The sequence below is a fragment of the Anguilla rostrata genome, chromosome 17 (assembly GCF_018555375.3).
Source record: "Anguilla rostrata isolate EN2019 chromosome 17, ASM1855537v3, whole genome shotgun sequence".
In the NCBI taxonomy this organism is placed as follows: domain Eukaryota; kingdom Metazoa; phylum Chordata; class Actinopteri; order Anguilliformes; family Anguillidae; genus Anguilla; species Anguilla rostrata.
In genome coordinates, this window is record NC_057949.1 from 11,859,779 (window position 1) to 11,878,802 (window position 19,024).

The following is a 19,024-nucleotide window of genomic DNA, read 5'->3' on the forward strand; positions in this document are numbered from 1 at the left end:
CATCAGAAAACTTCACTTCAGGCTCCAGTTGGATAAAAAGGGTTGAGACAAATGTTGAGGTAAAGCGAGAATGTTGGAGCGAACGGTTCTGGGTCGGCCCCCCTGTTCATATTCGAAAGTGTCTGGTAAATCACCACTGTGGTGGAATAGAGGCCTGTGGTGAAAGAGAACAGGAGGAACACTACAGCTGTAGAGTTCTAAACGGTGTTTAACACACACACACACACACACACACACAGAGGGGAAAAGCACCATGCGCTGCCACAAAAATCAACCACTTATATATAGATAAATCATTCACTCCAATCGGCTTAAGCACCCAGTGCGTTACCCAGGTTACAGTAGGCTGAGGCTGGTTCCAAGTTATCAGATGCGAGATGCTGATGCATGCATTTCAAACGGCTTTCACCCCGTCCATACCATGCAACAAGAGACAGGATTCCCTCTCAGCTAAAGACCCAGGTCCCTAGCTAAGAGAACCAATCCAATTCCTGTCCTGAAGTGATTTCACATCCTTAAGCAGACACTCTGGGTAACGAGACACTGAAAAGCAGGTGAGAGCAGGCCTGTTGCATGCACAAACTCACAGTAAGTGCTAATGCTAATGCGACAGGCGCTGCTCTGCAGTCTCATGCAGAGTGAGCCCAACAGGGTTATTCACACAGAGCAATCCTTCATTCATGAAGGGATTCTCTTTTAGATCCAATTAAAAAGTGAAAGTGTGAGTGAAGCCTGCAAAGAAAAACATTGCAGGAACTACACTTTAACTATACTTTGACATTTTAGGCATTTAGCTGATGCTCGTATCCAGAGCGAACTTAATGAACCCGTTATAGTACATTTCATGCACCTCCTACTTACAAACCTACAGGACTGCTACACACCCATGCAGTACCACACTGCCAGACAGTGCAAACAAACTGTGTTACCCATGCAGCATTAGTGGTCATACACAGGATACGAGAACTACATTACCCATGCAGTATCAGGTGTTTTACACAATGAAACAGAACTACATTACCCATGCAGCAATAACTATATTACCCATGCAGAAATACTGTGCTTATATACAGTATAATAAAACTATAGTACAAATGTTGTGCTTATATACAGTGTGACAGAACTACATTACCCATGCCACAATACTGTGGTTATGATAACAGAACTACATTACCCATGCAGCAGAGATGCAATGCAACCAAGGGCAGTCTGTGCACGTTTTGCTTGTTTCTGTACATATGAAGCAAAAGTTACTAAGTCATGCAGAAATCCAAAAGGTTGGACAGTCAGATACACCCTGGCCAAGATCGCCCAACCCCATATCCCCGCCCACTCCCTCGTTCCAAACCAGCTCAGTGATCGGCCAGTCGGGACTCTGCCCGACATGCTCAGCACTGATTGTCTGCAATAGGGTCTGGGAGGCAGCGAGTCATCGACACTGGACTTTGAGACACACTAAAGCAATTATGAAAGGGACCGTCATCACCCATGCAGAACTCCAGTCAGACAATGGCAGTGCTAACAGACAAGCTGCAGGCATGCAGAATCAAACTCGCACACGGCTAACGTTAACATAGCCGCCGCACACACACAAGTGCAGACACACACCTTTAGCCCTCGCGCTAACACAGACAGACCATCCACACCCGTGCAGAACTGCAGGCAGACAACATTAATGCTAACGGACCAGCCACACTCATGCATAATTGAAGTCGCGCAATGCTAACGCCGAGAGGACAAGTCACACACCTACAGTGGCACAGCCGCAGTAACATCTCTTCACAGTCTCATCTCGTAACAACGGATCGGTTATCACAGCCAGAAGCCCATGCAGTGCTGCCATCGCAGGTCGGTTACTTTTGCTTGCCAAACCCCAGAGTGCATGTAGCGGTCAAAAAAAAACACAGGAAACAGGAGACACTCTGACTCATGCACCATTCAAGCCCTGCCCCTCAGGGCAAAGTAAAGAGTTACCATGACGACTGGCGTGTGGGAGGGCATGCGTTTCACAAGGAGTCCCCAGCATGCAGTGCAACAAGGCCGAGACACTCCAAAGTGGGGTCTTTCACGATCAGCGAATCTGTGCGTAGGCTGCCATGCACCACCTCATTCCAAAGAATCATTTGGCATCATGCTCTGCTCCAGAAGCTAGCCCCAAATACAAACTAAAGGGAGAAATACAGCAGTAAAAATAAACAAAAAACAAAGAGGAAAGAAACGGTGCAAAATAGGACATGCTCCTCCATCACACGTCCCAGCATGCCTTGTGTTCCTACGGCACAACAGCGTGGCCAAAAACAAACCCCCAAAGACAAACCAAAAAGTAAATAAAATAAAAATAACTCAGTAGTGACAGAGCAGTGGATGACCTGCAGGCCACAGTATCAGTCCCCATCAGTGTCAGCACAGCTGTAGCAGTAACCATGGGAACAGAAAAACCAGGAAATTAAATCACCTCAATCTTGCGCCCCTCCACCAGAGTACCGTGGAGCCGCTCCCTGGCCTTCTCAGCATCCGCACTCGCCTCAAACGTCACAAAACCGAAACCCTTCAGGAAAAAGGGGGAGGGAGAACAAAGAAAGAGGAAAGAGGAGGGGAGGAAGGTAAAAAAAAATGTAAATACAGAAAAGACAGGGATTGGGAAGAGAGATGAAGGGAATACAAACAAGACAAAAGGAAGAGAAAAGGGAAGAGAGAGGAGGGGGGGGAAAGAGAGATGGAATGGAGCCATGTGAGAAAGGAGAAGTACAGGACACAGGAAAGACAGGGCAGAGAGATGAAGGGATTACACACAGATCATATCCAGGCATACAACACATCCCACAGTGGGTTTATTAACATGCATTACCAGTGTACTCATTACCAGCTGGGTATAGTGTTTATTTATGCACTTTGGCCAGTCGCTCCGCATAAGAGCACCTGCTAAATCCCTAATGTAGTAGCACAAAGACACTGTCTGCAAGGCTGGTCTCTACCAGGTGACTTATTTTTATGATTTCAGCCATTTTTTATGATTTTTGACAACAAGATTGAATATTTTTATACTTGACCCAGCATAAAGATACAGGAACAGACGGGGGAACAGACAGGGGCACAGACACGGGTCTACAGCTGGTGTGCAAAAGACAGCCCACTGCAGCAGAAATGCAGTTCCCATTTAATCATTTGAAGACACAGAGGGGAGGGGCAGTTGCCCTCAATAGTGGCTCTGTAAGGGGGCTCCAAGTGAACAGAGCAGACCATCGCTGCCTGTAGTCTGAGCTGTGGTCCACTCACCTTTGACCCCCTCTCGTTGAAAATGATCTCAACGTCCAGGATTTTTCCAAATTGCTGGAAGGAAAAATAATAATTGGAATAAATAATCATATTTGAATAGAAGCAAATTATATACAATCGAGTAAAGAGAAGTTTAGAAACTCCAGAGACTGTAAAGATGAACTTACATAATTTTCACAATTCTAACTGCAGCCAGAGCAGACGCAATAAGCCCACTATTCACCAGGGGGCAGTGCAGCCACACGGACCTGCATTTCCCAAGTTGTTTTTCCTACCTCTTTCATTCCTATCCCTTACAGCTTTCATATATCTTGCTAGCACTCTTCCCTCTCTTACTCAACCACCTGACCATGTCCTTCTCTCACTGCTATGACTCTGAAAAAGAGGAACAGGAAGTAGGCATTTTATTACTCAGACCCTCACCCTGACCAAGCCTGCCCTGTCCTGCCCCACCACACCCTACCCCACCACACCCAGTGCGGGCAGACTCTCACCCCAAACATCTGCCTGAGGTCAGGGTCCCGGAAGCGGAAGGGGATGTTGGAGACATGGAGACGTTTCGGGGTCCCCTTGGAATCCGCGGAGTCTCCCGCTCCGCCTCCAGCTGCCACGACTCCGCCCGCCCCCGTCCCGCACTGACCGCCCACCTCCACTGGAGAACTGCCATCTGTCTGCTGAGAGAGAGAAGAGAGAGAGAGAGAGACAGACAGAGAGACAGTAAAAGACAGAGTGACAGAGACAGAGAGAGAGAGAGAGGGTGGGGGGAGAGATAGAGAGGTTTATAAAGTATTCATTCCTTGGTCGTCCGGGCTAAACGCCGCAGTCGAGACTGTGCACACTCACCGGCGCGCTGAGGCTGCTGGGGGTGTTCGGCGAGCCGTTCGCCCCGGCCCCGGCCTCCGCGGGACCCTGTCCTCCGGCCCCAAACAAACTGCCACCGAATTCTGCCCCCAGCCCATTCTGGGGAGGGGGCGGGGGCGGGTAAGCAGAGAAGGGTGGCACGAGCCCCTCTTGACCCCCTGTCGAATCTTGCGAGCCCTGTGAGGGACAGGAATAAAGCGGGTCAGGGTAAGGCAAGCCGGGCCAACGCCGGGGCCCAGCGCAGTACAGTAAAGAGCTATTCAATACCGCTCTCCCACCGCTGCTCTGTGGAAGCAGCCATAGTCCTTCTGCCATGAAATATTCACAACTGCATATATTATTGAAGCCATTTAAATTTGATACACACTGCTACACAAGAGATACAAGTACACAAATGCACGCACACAAACAGTATCCCTGCCAGTGACCACACCACACATTTGTGTTCCTCCACATCACACAACACATTCACATTCATATAACAAAATTTTTAACAAAATTAATTATCAGACTACACCCTTTTCTTGAAAGTTTTAGTAGTATATTTTTTAACGTAATATTTTACAAATTAATTGCCTTTATTATGCTTTATACATCTACCTTCCAACGATATTATGTCATCAATATCACAAAACCTTTGTTAAGGTGGTAAATAAAATAATTTAGGTTTTGGAATTTCACTGAATTGAACTCCTTTTCCTCATTCAAATGCAACATCCGGACACAAAATTCAAGTGAAATTCAAGAATCAAACTGGAATTAATCAATTCAATTAAGAATGCACCCAAACCCTGCCACACTACACACCAAAAGTACACAGTTCACTTCCTAGCTGGTGTACAGCTAATGCTACATCCATGTGTGTGTGTATGTAAATGTGTATGAACTCTGGAGAACAGAGGGCACCAAATCAATTATGCAATGTGTACTCGCATGGGTGCATGTGCGTGAGGGCGTCTGTAGGTGTGCGTTGTCTGCGGGTGGCACATAGGGGGCAGTATTCCATCTTTGTCAGATGGCCTTAAGTAGTTACCCAAATACACAACCTAAAGTGTGTATGCACCACACACACACATGCACGTACACAGTGTCATTAAGGGGTGGGCCAGTCTGCTGCCCAATGAGTCACAATGACTAAAGCACTGTCAGAGCATTTGAGGAAAGGGGTGTGTTATAGTGTGCAGTATTTCCACAAGACTGCTACATGCAGAAAAAGGAAGAGACATGGAGGGAGGGAGGGAGGGAGGGGGGGAAAGAGGGAGGGAGAGAGAGAGAGAGACCATCAATTTGTCAGAAGTGCAGAAGTGCATTCCTGCCAATGAGACAGAGGCACAGCACAGCCCTAAATGGTAGTTTTCTACACAGCAGGCGTAGGGGGGATCTGATACACTACAGTCATTGCCAGAAAAAGAATTATGTACTACATTTAATAGCCTAACACATTTCCGTCATCCTAAAACGTCCAACGGCACTATCGTTTGTCTTTCATTTTCTAGATACAACACAGCATCGTTATAGAGCAGAATTTCACTACTAAATACATAGGCTGAAAATGAACTCCTCTTACCACACACACGGCCGTACTATAGAAATACAATACAAACCGTGCATGGCGCACACATGGGGTTAAATAAGTTTCATAACATAAAAAATACGTTTCCAATACTAATGCACGACACAAATAGCGCCAAAAACAACTTTGTTATTTGCAACTCCCGGGTGATTTAACACGTCGTCTGTATGCTGTTTATATCACCCCGTACACGTAAATGTACAAATCCCATAGGTACGTGTGCCATAAAACAACTTCTAAAATTATCCATCAGTAATTAATCTTTAATGCACTAACGTCAACATAAAAAAGCATTAAAGCACCTACGAACCCCTTTGCTATTAGACGGCGGCTGCACGGTGTTGTTACCTGAAGCACCATATGCTTTTCCATACACCGAATAGTTGAGGGGCAGGGAGGTGTCAGGAGAGGGTCGAAAATGTTCAACGTGTGGGCTGTGTGTTTGACTCCGTCTACTTACGTTGTTGTTGTTGGCTACATGTGCGTTATTTTAAGTTCCTACTGAGTTTATGTTTCGACAGTTTGTTTGGTAACTGTTAGTAACTCCCACTTCTCTCGATCCCGCATTGCTTTATCCCATGTGCGGAATTCTGATGAATAAAATGTAACTATTAGTGTATAACGTTCAGTTAGCGCGCGAGTGCAAACTAAAACAATGTTTTTCCTTTTCGCTCTCCGTGCAGTCCGTTCTTTCTCCCTTCTTTGCGGTGGCCGAGCAGACGTCTGATATTCCCTCCTTTCTTTTCGCCTCTCTCCCTCCTCTTCTTGAATTTCTTTCACTTGATAGAAACCAGACGGGCATTTTATCTCCGTCCCGCCCCCTACACGCCAATCAAAGCGATCGCCAGTGAGAAAGGAGATCCATGAATGCCAGTCATTTGCAACCACTGGCCTGCCTCCTTTCTCCTATTACGGTAGGCGGCGCGTTCGATCCTCACCACGCCCACCTCACTGCAAACCAATGAAATGCGACAGTGGCTGTCCCTGAGTCAATTGGCCAAATCTCGTCGTACCGCAGGCAATGCAGCACATGGCGGTTCCTGCGCACCAAGACTGTACACGTCTACAAACATCCAGTCGTTCACCAAACGAAATTAGCTGTCAAGTGTATATGGCATATTTATTTAAATAAGAACGCCTATTCTCACTATGCGGACTAGACTGATCAGCTTCAACAGATTCGTATAAAAAAGTCGTTAGATTTACGGGAGAGTATTTGCAGAGGTAGAACTGGGTGACATTTGTTGTTTATAGTTTTTATTAAAAAGTTTTTAAAAAAATCCTTGCTTTTTTACAGCATGAGGCAGGCAGCTCTTCCTTAAATCTGTCCAGGAGTCCCTCAGTCTCACTCCCCCTGCCACTCCCTCCCCCTCTCATTTTATGCCATAATCCCACCTTCAAACTCTGCCTCACTCTTTGGGAGCAGGGCAGGGGTTTTTCAGGGCATTTCAGCTGGGAGTCAGTCTAACACCCTACCCCACCCCATTTCCCTGTGGAAGCTTGTGCATCTCCATGACACCATGCTTTTACACAGGCCTGATTCTGCCACTGCTGCAGCCTGACACACCCAACATGACACAGGCTCACTGCAGGAGCTCACACTGCACCAGCACACAATCACTACACCGACTGTACTTTGAGCCTGTCCAAATGCAGATGTGCTCAATGGCTGCTCTGGGTTCAGGTTTATTGCAGTGCTGTTGGCTTCACAAACTGCTACATTAACTAGCTTCCCTCACTTAAGACAGACAGACCAGCGTGACAACCTGGAGAAATGTGTTAGGCATGTGAAGCGCCATTGGATAAGAGGACAACCTCTAGGCTAGCCCTGGACAGCGCAGCAGTCCCTTCAGGATCAAAATACAAGCACAATACCGTCACCGATACGCAGCACGTAACAGAGCACAGAGTGCACCAGAGATGGGCAGAGTACAGCTTCTGCACTGCAGTGTCCGAGTGTGGTCCGCCCTAAATGCGCGTGTGTGTGTGTGTGTGCGTGCGTGTGCGTGGGGGGTGGGGGGCTGTATTGGAGTAGTGGTGCAGCAGGTTAGCGTCTCTCCCACCCCCGAGGCCACGAGTTTGGGTGGGGCTCTTTAAATACTTCCAACGGCCCACTCTCTTTCTCCCCCTCCCCCAATTTCTCTCTTTCCATGCAGCCAGTGTGCGTTTAGCAGCGACAATCATGCATTACTATTTAATGGCACGCTGCTGTTACAAACGTACTACCGCAGTTCTGTATGTGCAGCAACGCCCCCCAGCAGTCCGACACAACAGTGTCATACAAGAGTGAGTGTATATGTGTGTGTCTGTGTGTGTGCGTTAGACATTTTTATAAGTGAAGCTGCAGACGGCATTTTCTGGCCAGGCCCAATTCCAAGCCAAATTTCCCAACTTTCTTTGACTGTAATGGCAAAATTTAGAATCTTCCAGTTAGGGAGTGTAACTGAAAGATTTACTTCGCTTAATTATGGAGCAATAGCCCATATTTTATGAGTTCATAAATAAAACTGGTGTGATTGTTTCAGGCAACACTTTAAATATCCTAAATCAAGTTTAAGGTTTATGAGCTCTAGAATGTGCAGTTGTCACATTATAAAATAATCAGTAGAGCATTTAGTAAGAGTGTAGATTTATTTGTTAGGAGTGGTAAAGTAAATAAATTCTTCAATTAATTTACAATATTAGCTGTTGTTTTTGCCAACCCTCGTCACTGGCTTTGTTGGTGGCAACAGTGTTACTTTTTTGATAACCACCTTTGAGATACCAGGTAAGCCTGATTGCGGTGGCTGGGTTTTGTCAAGCCAGCTAATGAAAAGAAACCCTGGGTATGTTAAGCTTCCTTCGTAGTACACCTCCCAGGGATTTGGTTGATGTCACCTTAAAAACTCACACTTTTCCCCGGCCCCTTCATCGCCCCACCCCCTCCTGCCCTTCCAGAAAAAAATATAACAGCTGCTTAGGTCTGAGAGAGAGAGAGAGAGAGAGAGCGAGAAGGTTCAGTACAGGGGTCCCCATATTGCATTTGTCCACACTGTTGAGGGGGTGTTTCACAGCACCTGTGCCCTTCCCTCAAACAACAAAGAACACCAAAAAAACCCAGCTTCCTGGTTCAGAGTTAGCCTTGTGCACACTGGTGGTATGACAGACACAAACAGACACAGACAGACACAACATGTAGAAGCAGAATGGCGGAATGGAAACGCTCCCTTTGCAGCAGAGGTCAGCACACACCAGTAACACCACAGGGTTCTACAGCCCCATCATTTTACACAGCAAAACAAACTATGCACAACTAGTCTTCTCCTCACTTTGCTCCCTCCCTTTTGCCATATCTCTTTACTTCCTTCAAGTAATACGACCGCCACGTCTGCGTTCTTCACCCATTCAAATTCTCCCTCTCCTCCCCACAACCTCCTCCTCCCTCATTTAACTCCTTCTGTGCCCGTCTCTCTATACTTCTCCATAATCACTCTCTCCAACAGCCCAAGTACCTCCTCACTCTCAGTCTCACTCACTTTCTCTCTCATTTTATATACTGTCCCAAAGTCTCTCTCTCTCCCCCTCCCTGTCTGAAATGGACTCCTCCACGGCTTGTGATAGTGAGCTCCGTGAGCTCCATTTGCACATTCTCAGGACAGCTGGGGGGTGTTTCATGAAGCAGGATTACAGAGTTACACTATACGATACGACTAAAAGTATCTGGGAACCCCTTGATCTGGGGATGTTTTTTCTGATTTGGGCTAGGTTCCTTAGTTTCAGTGAAGGCAAATCTTAATGCTACAGCATGCAATCACATTCTAGACGATTCTGTGCTTCCCCACCAGTTTTGGTAAGGCCCTTTCCTGTTTCAGCATGACAATGCCCCCGGGCACACAGGGAGGTCCACATAGAAGAGGTTTTGTCTAAAATGGTGGGGAAGAACTTGACTGGCCCGCACAGAGCCCTGACCTCAACCCCATCCAACACCTTCGGGATCAATTGGAAAGCAAACTGTGAGCCAGGCCTAATCGCTCAATCAGTGCACGACCTCACTAATGCTCTTCTGGCTGAATGGAAGCAAATACCTGCAGCAATCCTCCAACATATAGTATAAAGCCTCCCCAGAAGGGTGGAGATTGTTATAGCAGCAAAGGGTGGACCAACACCATATTAATGCTTATCATTTTGGATGAGATGTTGGATGGCAGATGTCCACATACTTCTGGCCATGTAGTGTAGCTGGAGAAGCACGTTGAGTAAATCCCAGAACAGCTCCTTTTACTTCAGTAGATGTTCTAGATTTGGGAGTGTTCCAGGTTTCACTCAGTTATTCAGCTCAGTAATTCTGCTTTGTGAAACAGGGCCCAGGAGTCGTTGGATTCAGTGAATTTAGGCTGGGAGTCCGTCTCTCCATCCATCTGATCCAGGTGAGGTGACCTCCCAACTCTATTTCCACACAGAACATCAGGCCCTGTCTGTCTCCACAACCAAGTGATTTATGCTACTAGTGCAACTCAACCACCATGACACATACTCAACACTACTACACTAATACACTCACTATATTAACATATATATATGGTTATGGATCTAACACAAAAAAACACACGCAAACAAGCACCCCCCCCCCCCCACACAACATCACCTATTGCATGCTCACAACATCAGAAACCACAGCAACTCCAGATGTACAGTAGTTCACCACTTTCTCGTGCACATCTCTCTCAAGATAAAAAGTAAAATGGATAGAATGTGTGGAAAACAAAAACAGCAGAGCAAGAGACTGAAGAGAGATAACAGGATAGAGATAAAGGGATAAAGGGATAGAGAAAGAGAGCGAGGGATGAGAGGATTACGGTGTAAGTGATGAGGATGACAGGATGAATGGAGGATGATCTGAGGATTAACGACAGGCAAACACACACACATATGCACAAGCTGCACATACACACAAACTACAGGCAAACACAGATACACACACAGTACAGACAGATAAATGCATGCATGCATGTATGTACTGACCCTACAAGTGTATATACAAGCATGCATTCACATTTCATCGAAAGTTACATGTGCCATTCCACAAATACTGCAACAAAGACAACTGTTATAATCTGCTTCAAAACATTACAGGAACAATATAAATGGAATCTATCTTAACCAAGACCACTGCCATAAAGAAGGCCTGTGGTACAGCAAACCAGGCCTGTGATCACTTGTGTTTTTTTTATTTTTATCAAATGTTCCCCTGTTCCCTGTCTGGCACACTAGCTCATAGGAGCAGGATGGTTCCCTCATCGCCTTCTCTGATAATCCTGGTCTCCAACCAACAGGCCAACTCCTAAAACCAAGTCAGGGGTTTCCCTCCTCACATGCCACTCCCCTTTTCCAGACACCACCACCACCCCCTCCCCCCATTCCAAATCTGTAAACGCATCTCCTCATTAAGGAGACAATATCGCCCTCCTGTGGCACACCTGTGCAGCTGCAGGAGCTGTGCAGAGACTGTGCAGCACATGCAGAGCAGGAAGAAGAGAGGCACACAGAGAGGAGAAGGGATAAGAGAGACACACATGGAAGGAAAAGTAGGAGAGGAAAAATATAACAGACTATTTTTACAGTTAGAGATGCATCTGCGGTTCACAGACATGAATCTGTGGAACACCAAGACAGGTCTGCAAAATAGAGTTCTGTGGAACAGTTAGAATAAGGAGTAACAGACAAAGCCAGTGATAGAAACAACATCCTACCTGACTGTGAGGTGGGTATCCAAGGAAACCAGGGGTCAAGGGGTCATTGTTCTGAAAAGAAAGTACAGGTTCCTTTAATAGGGTGATAAAACAGTCACTGTGTGGCCAGTTTCACTACATTAGATTAATTTAACTGAGACTCTCATCTTAAGTGACTCAATTTTATTTCTACTTGCGTATGTATGCATGTATATACGCATACACACACACGCACACAAACACACAGCTGTAATAACTTGTACAACTCAATACCAGCACCCCAGCTTTCCTCAATGATACAGAGGCATCCCCATTATGTCCTGACACACTGACAAACAGCCATCATTTTGTACAGACAAATGACATCACAGCAATGCTGGAGAGTAGACTCCCACTTAGCATTAGCCATTTTAGCATTGTAATCAATACAAGTTAAAGACTGACTCGTGAAAGTGAAGCAGCGCACTGCATTAATGAAGGATTGAATCGCATGAGTGAAAGAGTTAACTGCGCGAGTGAGAGTTAACTGTGCGTGTGAAAGAGTTAATTGCGCGAGTGAATCAAACGAGTGAAAGAGTTAATTGTGCGAGTGAAAGAGTTAACTGCGCGAGTGAAAGAGTTAACTGCGCGAGTGAAAGAGTTAATTGCGCAAGTGAATCAAATGATTGAAAGAGTTAACTGCGAGTGAAAGAGTTAACTGTGCGAGTGAATCAAACGAGTGAAAGAGTTAATTGTGCGAGTGAATCCCGCGGTTAGCCATGCGAGTCATTCTTCGCTCGCTCTCTGGCCCTCGCCAGCAGCAGCGGCGTTTGTGAGATGCCGCTAATTGCGCTGTAATCAGCTTTAATTAGATTATCTGCACCCTGCCCGTCAGTCTGCAGTCCCTCTGCCGTTCCCCAACAACAACAGGAACAAGGAAGGAGAAGAGCGCGGGAGAGAAGACAGCACGGGAGAACAAAAAGCTGAAACTCTGAAAACTACAAGGCCACCTACCCCCCCCCCCCCCATACAAAGCTCATGAACCTCATTAGAGAGCCACAGGCAAATGAGACTCAGACCTTTCCAATAAGACAGACCGAGAGAAAGAGAGCCACCAACTACAGGCTCGGGGGCCATAGTCGAAGCATATGAAGAGGCAGACAAAAACATGGCCGACAAAAATAAAGAAATAAAAGAATGACTTGGTGGAAACTGAACCACTGGGGATGTAGGGTGTATCCAAATACACTCGCTCCAGTATTTGGATAAAAATGTGGACATCAGAAAACTATTCATTACCCAACTTAAAAACATAACTCCCATCTTTCCACAGTTAGATGAGAAAAATGTCAGTCTTTCTGAGAGACACACAACACCTGCCAGTGTGTGATGCAACAGAACCTGAGAGACAATGAGTAACAGACCACCCAAAAATTACTTAAAAGTTTGAATAATAAAAATAACAACAACAACAGTAATAATATAGTTGCTATTATTTTTATTAATAGCATTTAATATAGTTTATTGGAAATATTACGCCTGTGTGTGGTCTTGCCAGTAAAGCATATTTAATTTGAATTTGAAACACAATAAAGGTGTGTTACAGCAGCGGCAACAAGCCCAACACGTGAGTGTTACAGGAGCGGGTCGGCCCATTGTGTCTGCAGCAGGAAAGGGAGGCTTGTTTCCTCAGCACGGGATGGGGGGGGGGGGGGGTGTGCGGGAGCATCAGAGCCATGATGGGGCTGCTCTCAGTCTGCTCACAGCCAGGCTGTGAGTAAACAGCACCAGCCTCCCCCGCCTTCTCCACTGAGAATCATTTTGGCTTCTCCCCCTGCCCCCCCCCCCCCACCCCACCCCCAACCAATCAAATGAGAGAGAAGGCAGGGGTGCCATGGCGACAGCGGGAGAGAGATGCACTCACCTAACAGCCTGGCTACACTGCAAGTTAATTTACCAAATAGAACTAGGGAGAAGAGACAGGGTCTAATCACACAACACGCACAGTACACGCACAGATAGATACACACACACACAAACACACACACACACACAGCAATCTCTTTGTCTCCCCATCCACACTTCCTGTTTCATCTGGAACCAATCTGCCCCTCGTGCCCATTCCCCTGGGGGAACGCTTTCTTTAGCGCGCAGCATTAAGGCACCGAGACACTAAGTGGCCATGAAAAAGCTGCAGCCCCAGAAACGCACCGATTTAGCAACGACAAACAAGAGGCTTCGGAGAGGGGGGAATCCACTGCGATGGCGCCATTTTGGGAATACCGCGGCGCCTGAAACAGGCAGCTATGTGTCCGAGCGCAGCGGAAAGGGGATTCGCCGCCCAGGGGTTGCAGGGCCTGACTGCGGGGGGGGGGGGGGGCTGCCCTGTATCCTGAGACGAAGTGCAAAGTACACCCCACGGCTTGGGTAAATACCCAGCTGAACACGTGGAGCCACACCCCCCACAGAGTGCCCTCGCATAAGCATTAACACACTCTGCACACAAACGGTTAAAAAAACACATCTGCAACCATCTTGGAGCAAAAGGGGAGGGACTAAAGAACAGAGAGAAAGAGAGAGAGAGGGAGAGAACACAGGAGAAGGAAAGGGAGAGAGAGAAGGACAGGGAGGGGGGGGAAGGGAGAATTTGGAAACATCTGGAATCAATCTGCCTGGAAGGAGGGAGTGAGCGGGAGGGAAAATGGGAGCAGGGCAGAGAAGAAAGAAAAGAAAAACAGATGAGGAGAAAAGAGGAGGAGAAGTAGGGGGCAGGGAGAAGACAGAAAGTGACAGCGTTAATATACAACAGAGACACAGAGTCACAGACACAGTGAGTCACACATCAGGAATGTCACGTGACCTTTCCTTAGGGGGGACAGATGGGGGGGTGGTGAATATGATACCCCCATCATCACCACACACACAGACAGACACGCGCGCGCGCGTGCACACACACACACACACACACACAGAACTCATAAATTCAGCACTGTCACTCCCAATTTATACTCTCATGCATAAACAGATGACACAGGAAGTGACATCACACCCTACCGAACTACACTGCAATGCATTCAGCAATTGCACAGCAGGCACACAGCACCACAATGCTAAACAAACAACGCAAAGAACATCTGGATCCTGACTACACATTTCAAAACCACAATTCGAAATAATACTAAACAACATCTGGACACCTAAAACATATTTACAGAACCCTCCCAGTACCTCAATGATAAATAATGTAAATAAAACCTTGAAACTTACTGCACACTCACACACCATTTGCAATACTACAATAAATACCAACTGGATATTTACTACATACTTACACAGAGCTGACAGAAATGTGGGTCAGGTTACTTTCTCTGCCGCTTTATTTGAGGAAAAGTAAGGGACAGCAGAAAAAGAGCAGGGGGGGGGGGGGGGACATGGGGGAGACGATGACCGAGGGTCAGCAGATGGTGAGGGAGGGGGAGGGGGAAGGGGGAGCAGGGCAGTGACTGCAGGAGACAAAAGGAGACGGAAACGACAGGAGAGAGGGGGGGGAACGTTCCAGCCCGAGAAAGAGGAGGAGGAGTGAGATCTGAGGGTCCGCGGCACCCCGTGCGACGGTTCAGCCGCGCGAGCGCGACTCCCACAGCCGCTATCTCTGGGCTAACGAGCGCCCGGCGGCCCCGAGCGCCGTTTGCACAACTCCGTGCCCGCCCGCCCGCGCCGTCTTTCCAGGCTTATCGCGGAGGTCAGAGGTCAAGGGCAGCACAGCGGGCATCTCGCGCTCAAAGTTCAGGAGCCAATCATTAAACCGCGGCGGGCTGCGCCAGGGCGTAGCGCCGCAGCGCCGCTAATACCTCCCCGGCCCGATTAATACCCACTCCTAAATGAGCTTTCGTCTCGTTAGGATGTCACAAAGCCTCTTTGCGGCCAATGATACGACAAAGCAGCTTGTGGGTGTGGGGGGGAGGGAGCTCATTTTGTACTCGGTTTTTGGGAAAGGGAAAAGAGGAAACAGGCTGGGAGAGAGTATGTTTGACATAAGCAGTGTGAGTGGACGAGGAGTCAGTTACAGATCTGTATTAAGTCTGGGGGTTAATAAAAGGCCAGGCCAAAGGAGGATGCTGTTTCATACTCTATTACTCTACCACTTTCACCTTCCTCTCTCGTGCAGGTCATCCTCTCTCATACCCAGAGCAGGGTGCAGGATCTCACTGGAGCCGAAAGACCAGAGCATCTGCCACCCGCCCCGCCTGGAGGAGCCTATCCCTGCACAACCTCTAATCTCTGCGGACCCGCAGCGTTTCGCTTCAGTGCTGCTCATGCTACAACCAGCCGAAAATTATCAGAGCCCCACAATTCTCCTTTACGCTGCCACTTCCTCCCCCTCCCCCATCCATCAATTTCTCGCTTCCCATCAGTCCGTGTGGCTCTGTCCCCATTTCCCCCTCTCCCTCCCCCCACCCACGGGCGAATTTCCAGTCTAGGTAATCAATAGAACCGATTGGCAGTGTGGAACCGATCCATAATTCCTCATCACATCACTTCAGCTAATTAGCGAGATTATATTTGGTGTTTGTTAGATTTACTCAGCGCCCTACATCATTCTGCAGGGCCCGGATATTTACAATGTCATTGTTTCCAAATGACTATTCAGAGCGCGCAACCCTTGCTCAAAAATCAATTAATCCTTTCATCTTCCGCCTAATAACTTCGGCTAGAAAATGGAGGGGCGCATAATTTCAGGTGCAGAGGCACGCCGATGCAGAAGAGGAAAATTTTTATACATTACAGACACGCTACACTACAGATCCGTTTTCTGCAAAGTGATAAAGCGCCACTTTGACTGCAGTAAAGGGGCGCGTAAAGAGAGGAAAGGCGTTATCACAAAAATCACTGTCCCTTCTGAGATTAGAAATCGAGTGGATTCGTTCTTTGTCTCCTCTGTAATGACCCCTCCCCCCAAAACCCCCCTTTGCCCACCCCTCTTTTTTTACCTACCTCCAATTCATAGACAAAGACTTCAAAAGCAGTTGATGCAGGTTAAGATAATCGCTATTTTAGTAAATCACAGAGGACTAAGCCCCGTCAAAAATCAAGGGAAAATATTACGTTCCTTACACGTCAATACTGTATTGGCCTACGGTACCTACAGTACTCCGCAGCCTGACCTATTCGGCGCTCAACTTTAGTGACTGAGCTAGTGACACAGCATAAACATGACACACACACACATCCGTGCCCAGGCGAGGAAAAACATATGGAGCATGGCGTGTTTTCGTCCGTTCTGGCCTTCGCTGTAATATTACTGCAGGGTATATCACATTACCTTTGTTTAGCTTGAGTGAGGCGCACGCACGCACGCACTAACGCACACACACAGTTACAAACAGTTACACACACGGTGGGCCAGTCACATTTAAAGATGAATCGTCCATTTCTCCATCTGTGCTTTACAGGCTATTTGGGTTGCATTTCATAATTATGTCAAGAATAGGTTTACTCTCGATCAAAGGTCTCAACCTTTTGAACACATACACAGACAGTTTTACCGAAATAGCCAAACGGTTAAGTGACACGGAGTCGTGTAACATGGTGTTATTGAAACCTAAAATTGCTTGGGGGGCTGCATTTTTCATTATTGAGCTGTACCTTACGTTCAGGCCTGTGTGGTAGCCTATATGAATTTACCTCATGGTAAAGTCACCTTAATATATGTTCTATATATACGTTCTCGTTCAGTCAATCCTCAAATTAAAAACGTGTCATTCGGTCCTACCAAGATAACGATATTGCAGTAGCATACAGGGGCATTCATTATATAATTAAAAGCCGTCAGTCGCCGAAAACACAATGACACCATCCAATCGCTTACCTGCCCGACCTCACCGACACTGGTAGATCCGTCTATCCGTGGTCGTTTGCACTCCGCCCCAGCTAATTCACTCAAGGTGGCTGCTGATTGTGCGTCTGGCTCCGGGTCTCCTCGTTTCATCCCCCGAACAGGGGCTGCGCCTCCAGCCGGGTTCGTGTGTGCTCCGACTGTTGTGTCCATGTCCCTTTCCCGGTCCATGATTCCCCGGGTAACGGGAAGCATAATTGAAGCGACGTCGGTCGACATTAACATTGAACGATTCTCCCCCCGTATCTATTTTACCTAACACCCCTTCCCGTTTTAGCGTGTCCCCTCTCTGTAATGTAGCCTAACCTTTCTTAGATGCAACGTTAGCTCTCTCAGCCCCAATAACAAGCTCAGTAACCTCCTCTCTTCCGTTCACACTGGTTTAATTCTGTGATCTACTGAACAACATGGAACCGTATTACAACGTTTTATCTACTACAAAATGTCAGATTTTAAAGAATAACTTATCCATTAGCCACAGTACACGCGTGATTGCTTATCGGTAGGTTTGCATTATATTAAATAGGCTAACTATGCATTCATTTTCCCTATCTAGACGCCAAGAAAAAAACTGCAAAGACAAACAGTTCTACTGATATTAGGTTTCGGAATAATAATTCCAGTTTTATGCAACACTGTAGTCACTTAGTCAAGGCCTACACTGTTTGTTAATTAGCTATATAGGCCTGGACGTAATTAAGGTACGGATTCAATCCAAACAACGTGCTAGGAATAACACTTAAGAGTCTCCGCGGCATTTGTCTGTATACATTTATATATTTTATTTTACCATTACCTATTCGTAAATAGCTTGCTTCGTTTAAAGCCTGCGTAGAACAATTAGCTAGTTATGGCAGGATAAAGGTAGACCCTGAATTCAACGTAGCCTATGAGTCATCGGCAACAATCTGTACGATTCGTGTCTACGCTAACAATGAAATAAACTCGCTGTATTGTTCGATTATGGCAAGAATATGCATTAACAAAACAGACGGATTCTAACCCCGATCACAAATGCCCATCCACCCACGGTTCTTGATTCAGCAAACCGAAAATAGTCTTTCAAAATTCCAAACAAATCCGTGCGCCTTAACTGAAAAACATCTAAATGTGGCTCCTCCTAATTACACATTCCGCTACTTCGCCATCTCGTTTTCGATGAAGGGAAAAAATCTATTGTTGGAAATGACACGAATCCCGTTTCTTGGTCATATATTATTCCTCTCTTCTCCCGTAACAAAATAACTCCCAAGATAAACAAATGCTTTCTTTTTATTTCAGTCTCCTTGCTTTTCTCGCCTCTTCCAATCCGTGTGGTGTTCTCTCCGAGCGTGTGCGCTATCTTGTAGCCCAAGGAAAATGATTTCCTTTCTGCCGTGTATCTCCAATTCCCCCTCCTCCTCCTCCTCCTCCTCCTCCCCCTTTCAGTTCTCACCCTCCTCTTTCTCCTTAACACACACACATGCACTTATATGTTTTAATAAGATATTGTAATCATCCGTACAAAATGTGGAAAGCGCTTTTGATATGGCAAATATATGTAGCCATCACAAATATTATACTGTAATCTATATTTGCTGCTATGAGTCACATTCTATAATATTGTCACAAATGTATCGCTGTGATTTTGTCGGGTACAGAGGGCGCTAACCTTAGTTCTCTGCTAAAAACTGAGCGTTTTATACACCCAGATTTAGGAAAATAAACATAGTTATGCTCCCTGTCATCCTT

The 19,024-nt window shown here is 46.7% G+C and overlaps 1 protein-coding gene across 4 annotated transcripts in view; it reads right to left on the reverse strand.

The window, feature by feature from the left end:
* Positions 1 to 18,685, reverse strand: part of LOC135243958 (RNA binding protein fox-1 homolog 2-like) — a 33,702-nt gene extending 15,017 nt beyond the window's left edge. Inside the window, exons 1-6 of one of the 4 annotated variants that reach the window (XR_010326861.1) lie at positions 17,267 to 18,685; positions 11,440 to 11,490; positions 4,120 to 4,314; positions 3,771 to 3,950; positions 3,277 to 3,330; positions 2,456 to 2,548 (exon numbers count right to left, since the gene is read on the reverse strand). Coding sequence is in view for 3 of the 4 variants with exons in the window: in XM_064316110.1 (XP_064172180.1) it covers positions 2,456 to 2,548; positions 3,277 to 3,330; positions 3,771 to 3,950; positions 4,120 to 4,314; positions 11,440 to 11,490; positions 17,267 to 17,518 (825 nt within the window). In the remaining variant the exon portion in view is untranslated. Of the gene's footprint in view, positions 1 to 2,455; positions 2,549 to 3,276; positions 3,331 to 3,770; positions 3,951 to 4,119; positions 4,315 to 6,058; positions 6,526 to 11,439; positions 11,491 to 17,266 lie in introns of those variants that run through there. The other 3 variants (XM_064316111.1, XM_064316110.1, XM_064316112.1) reach the window with 3 other exon arrangements.
* Positions 18,686 to 19,024: the final 339 nt, after the last annotated feature.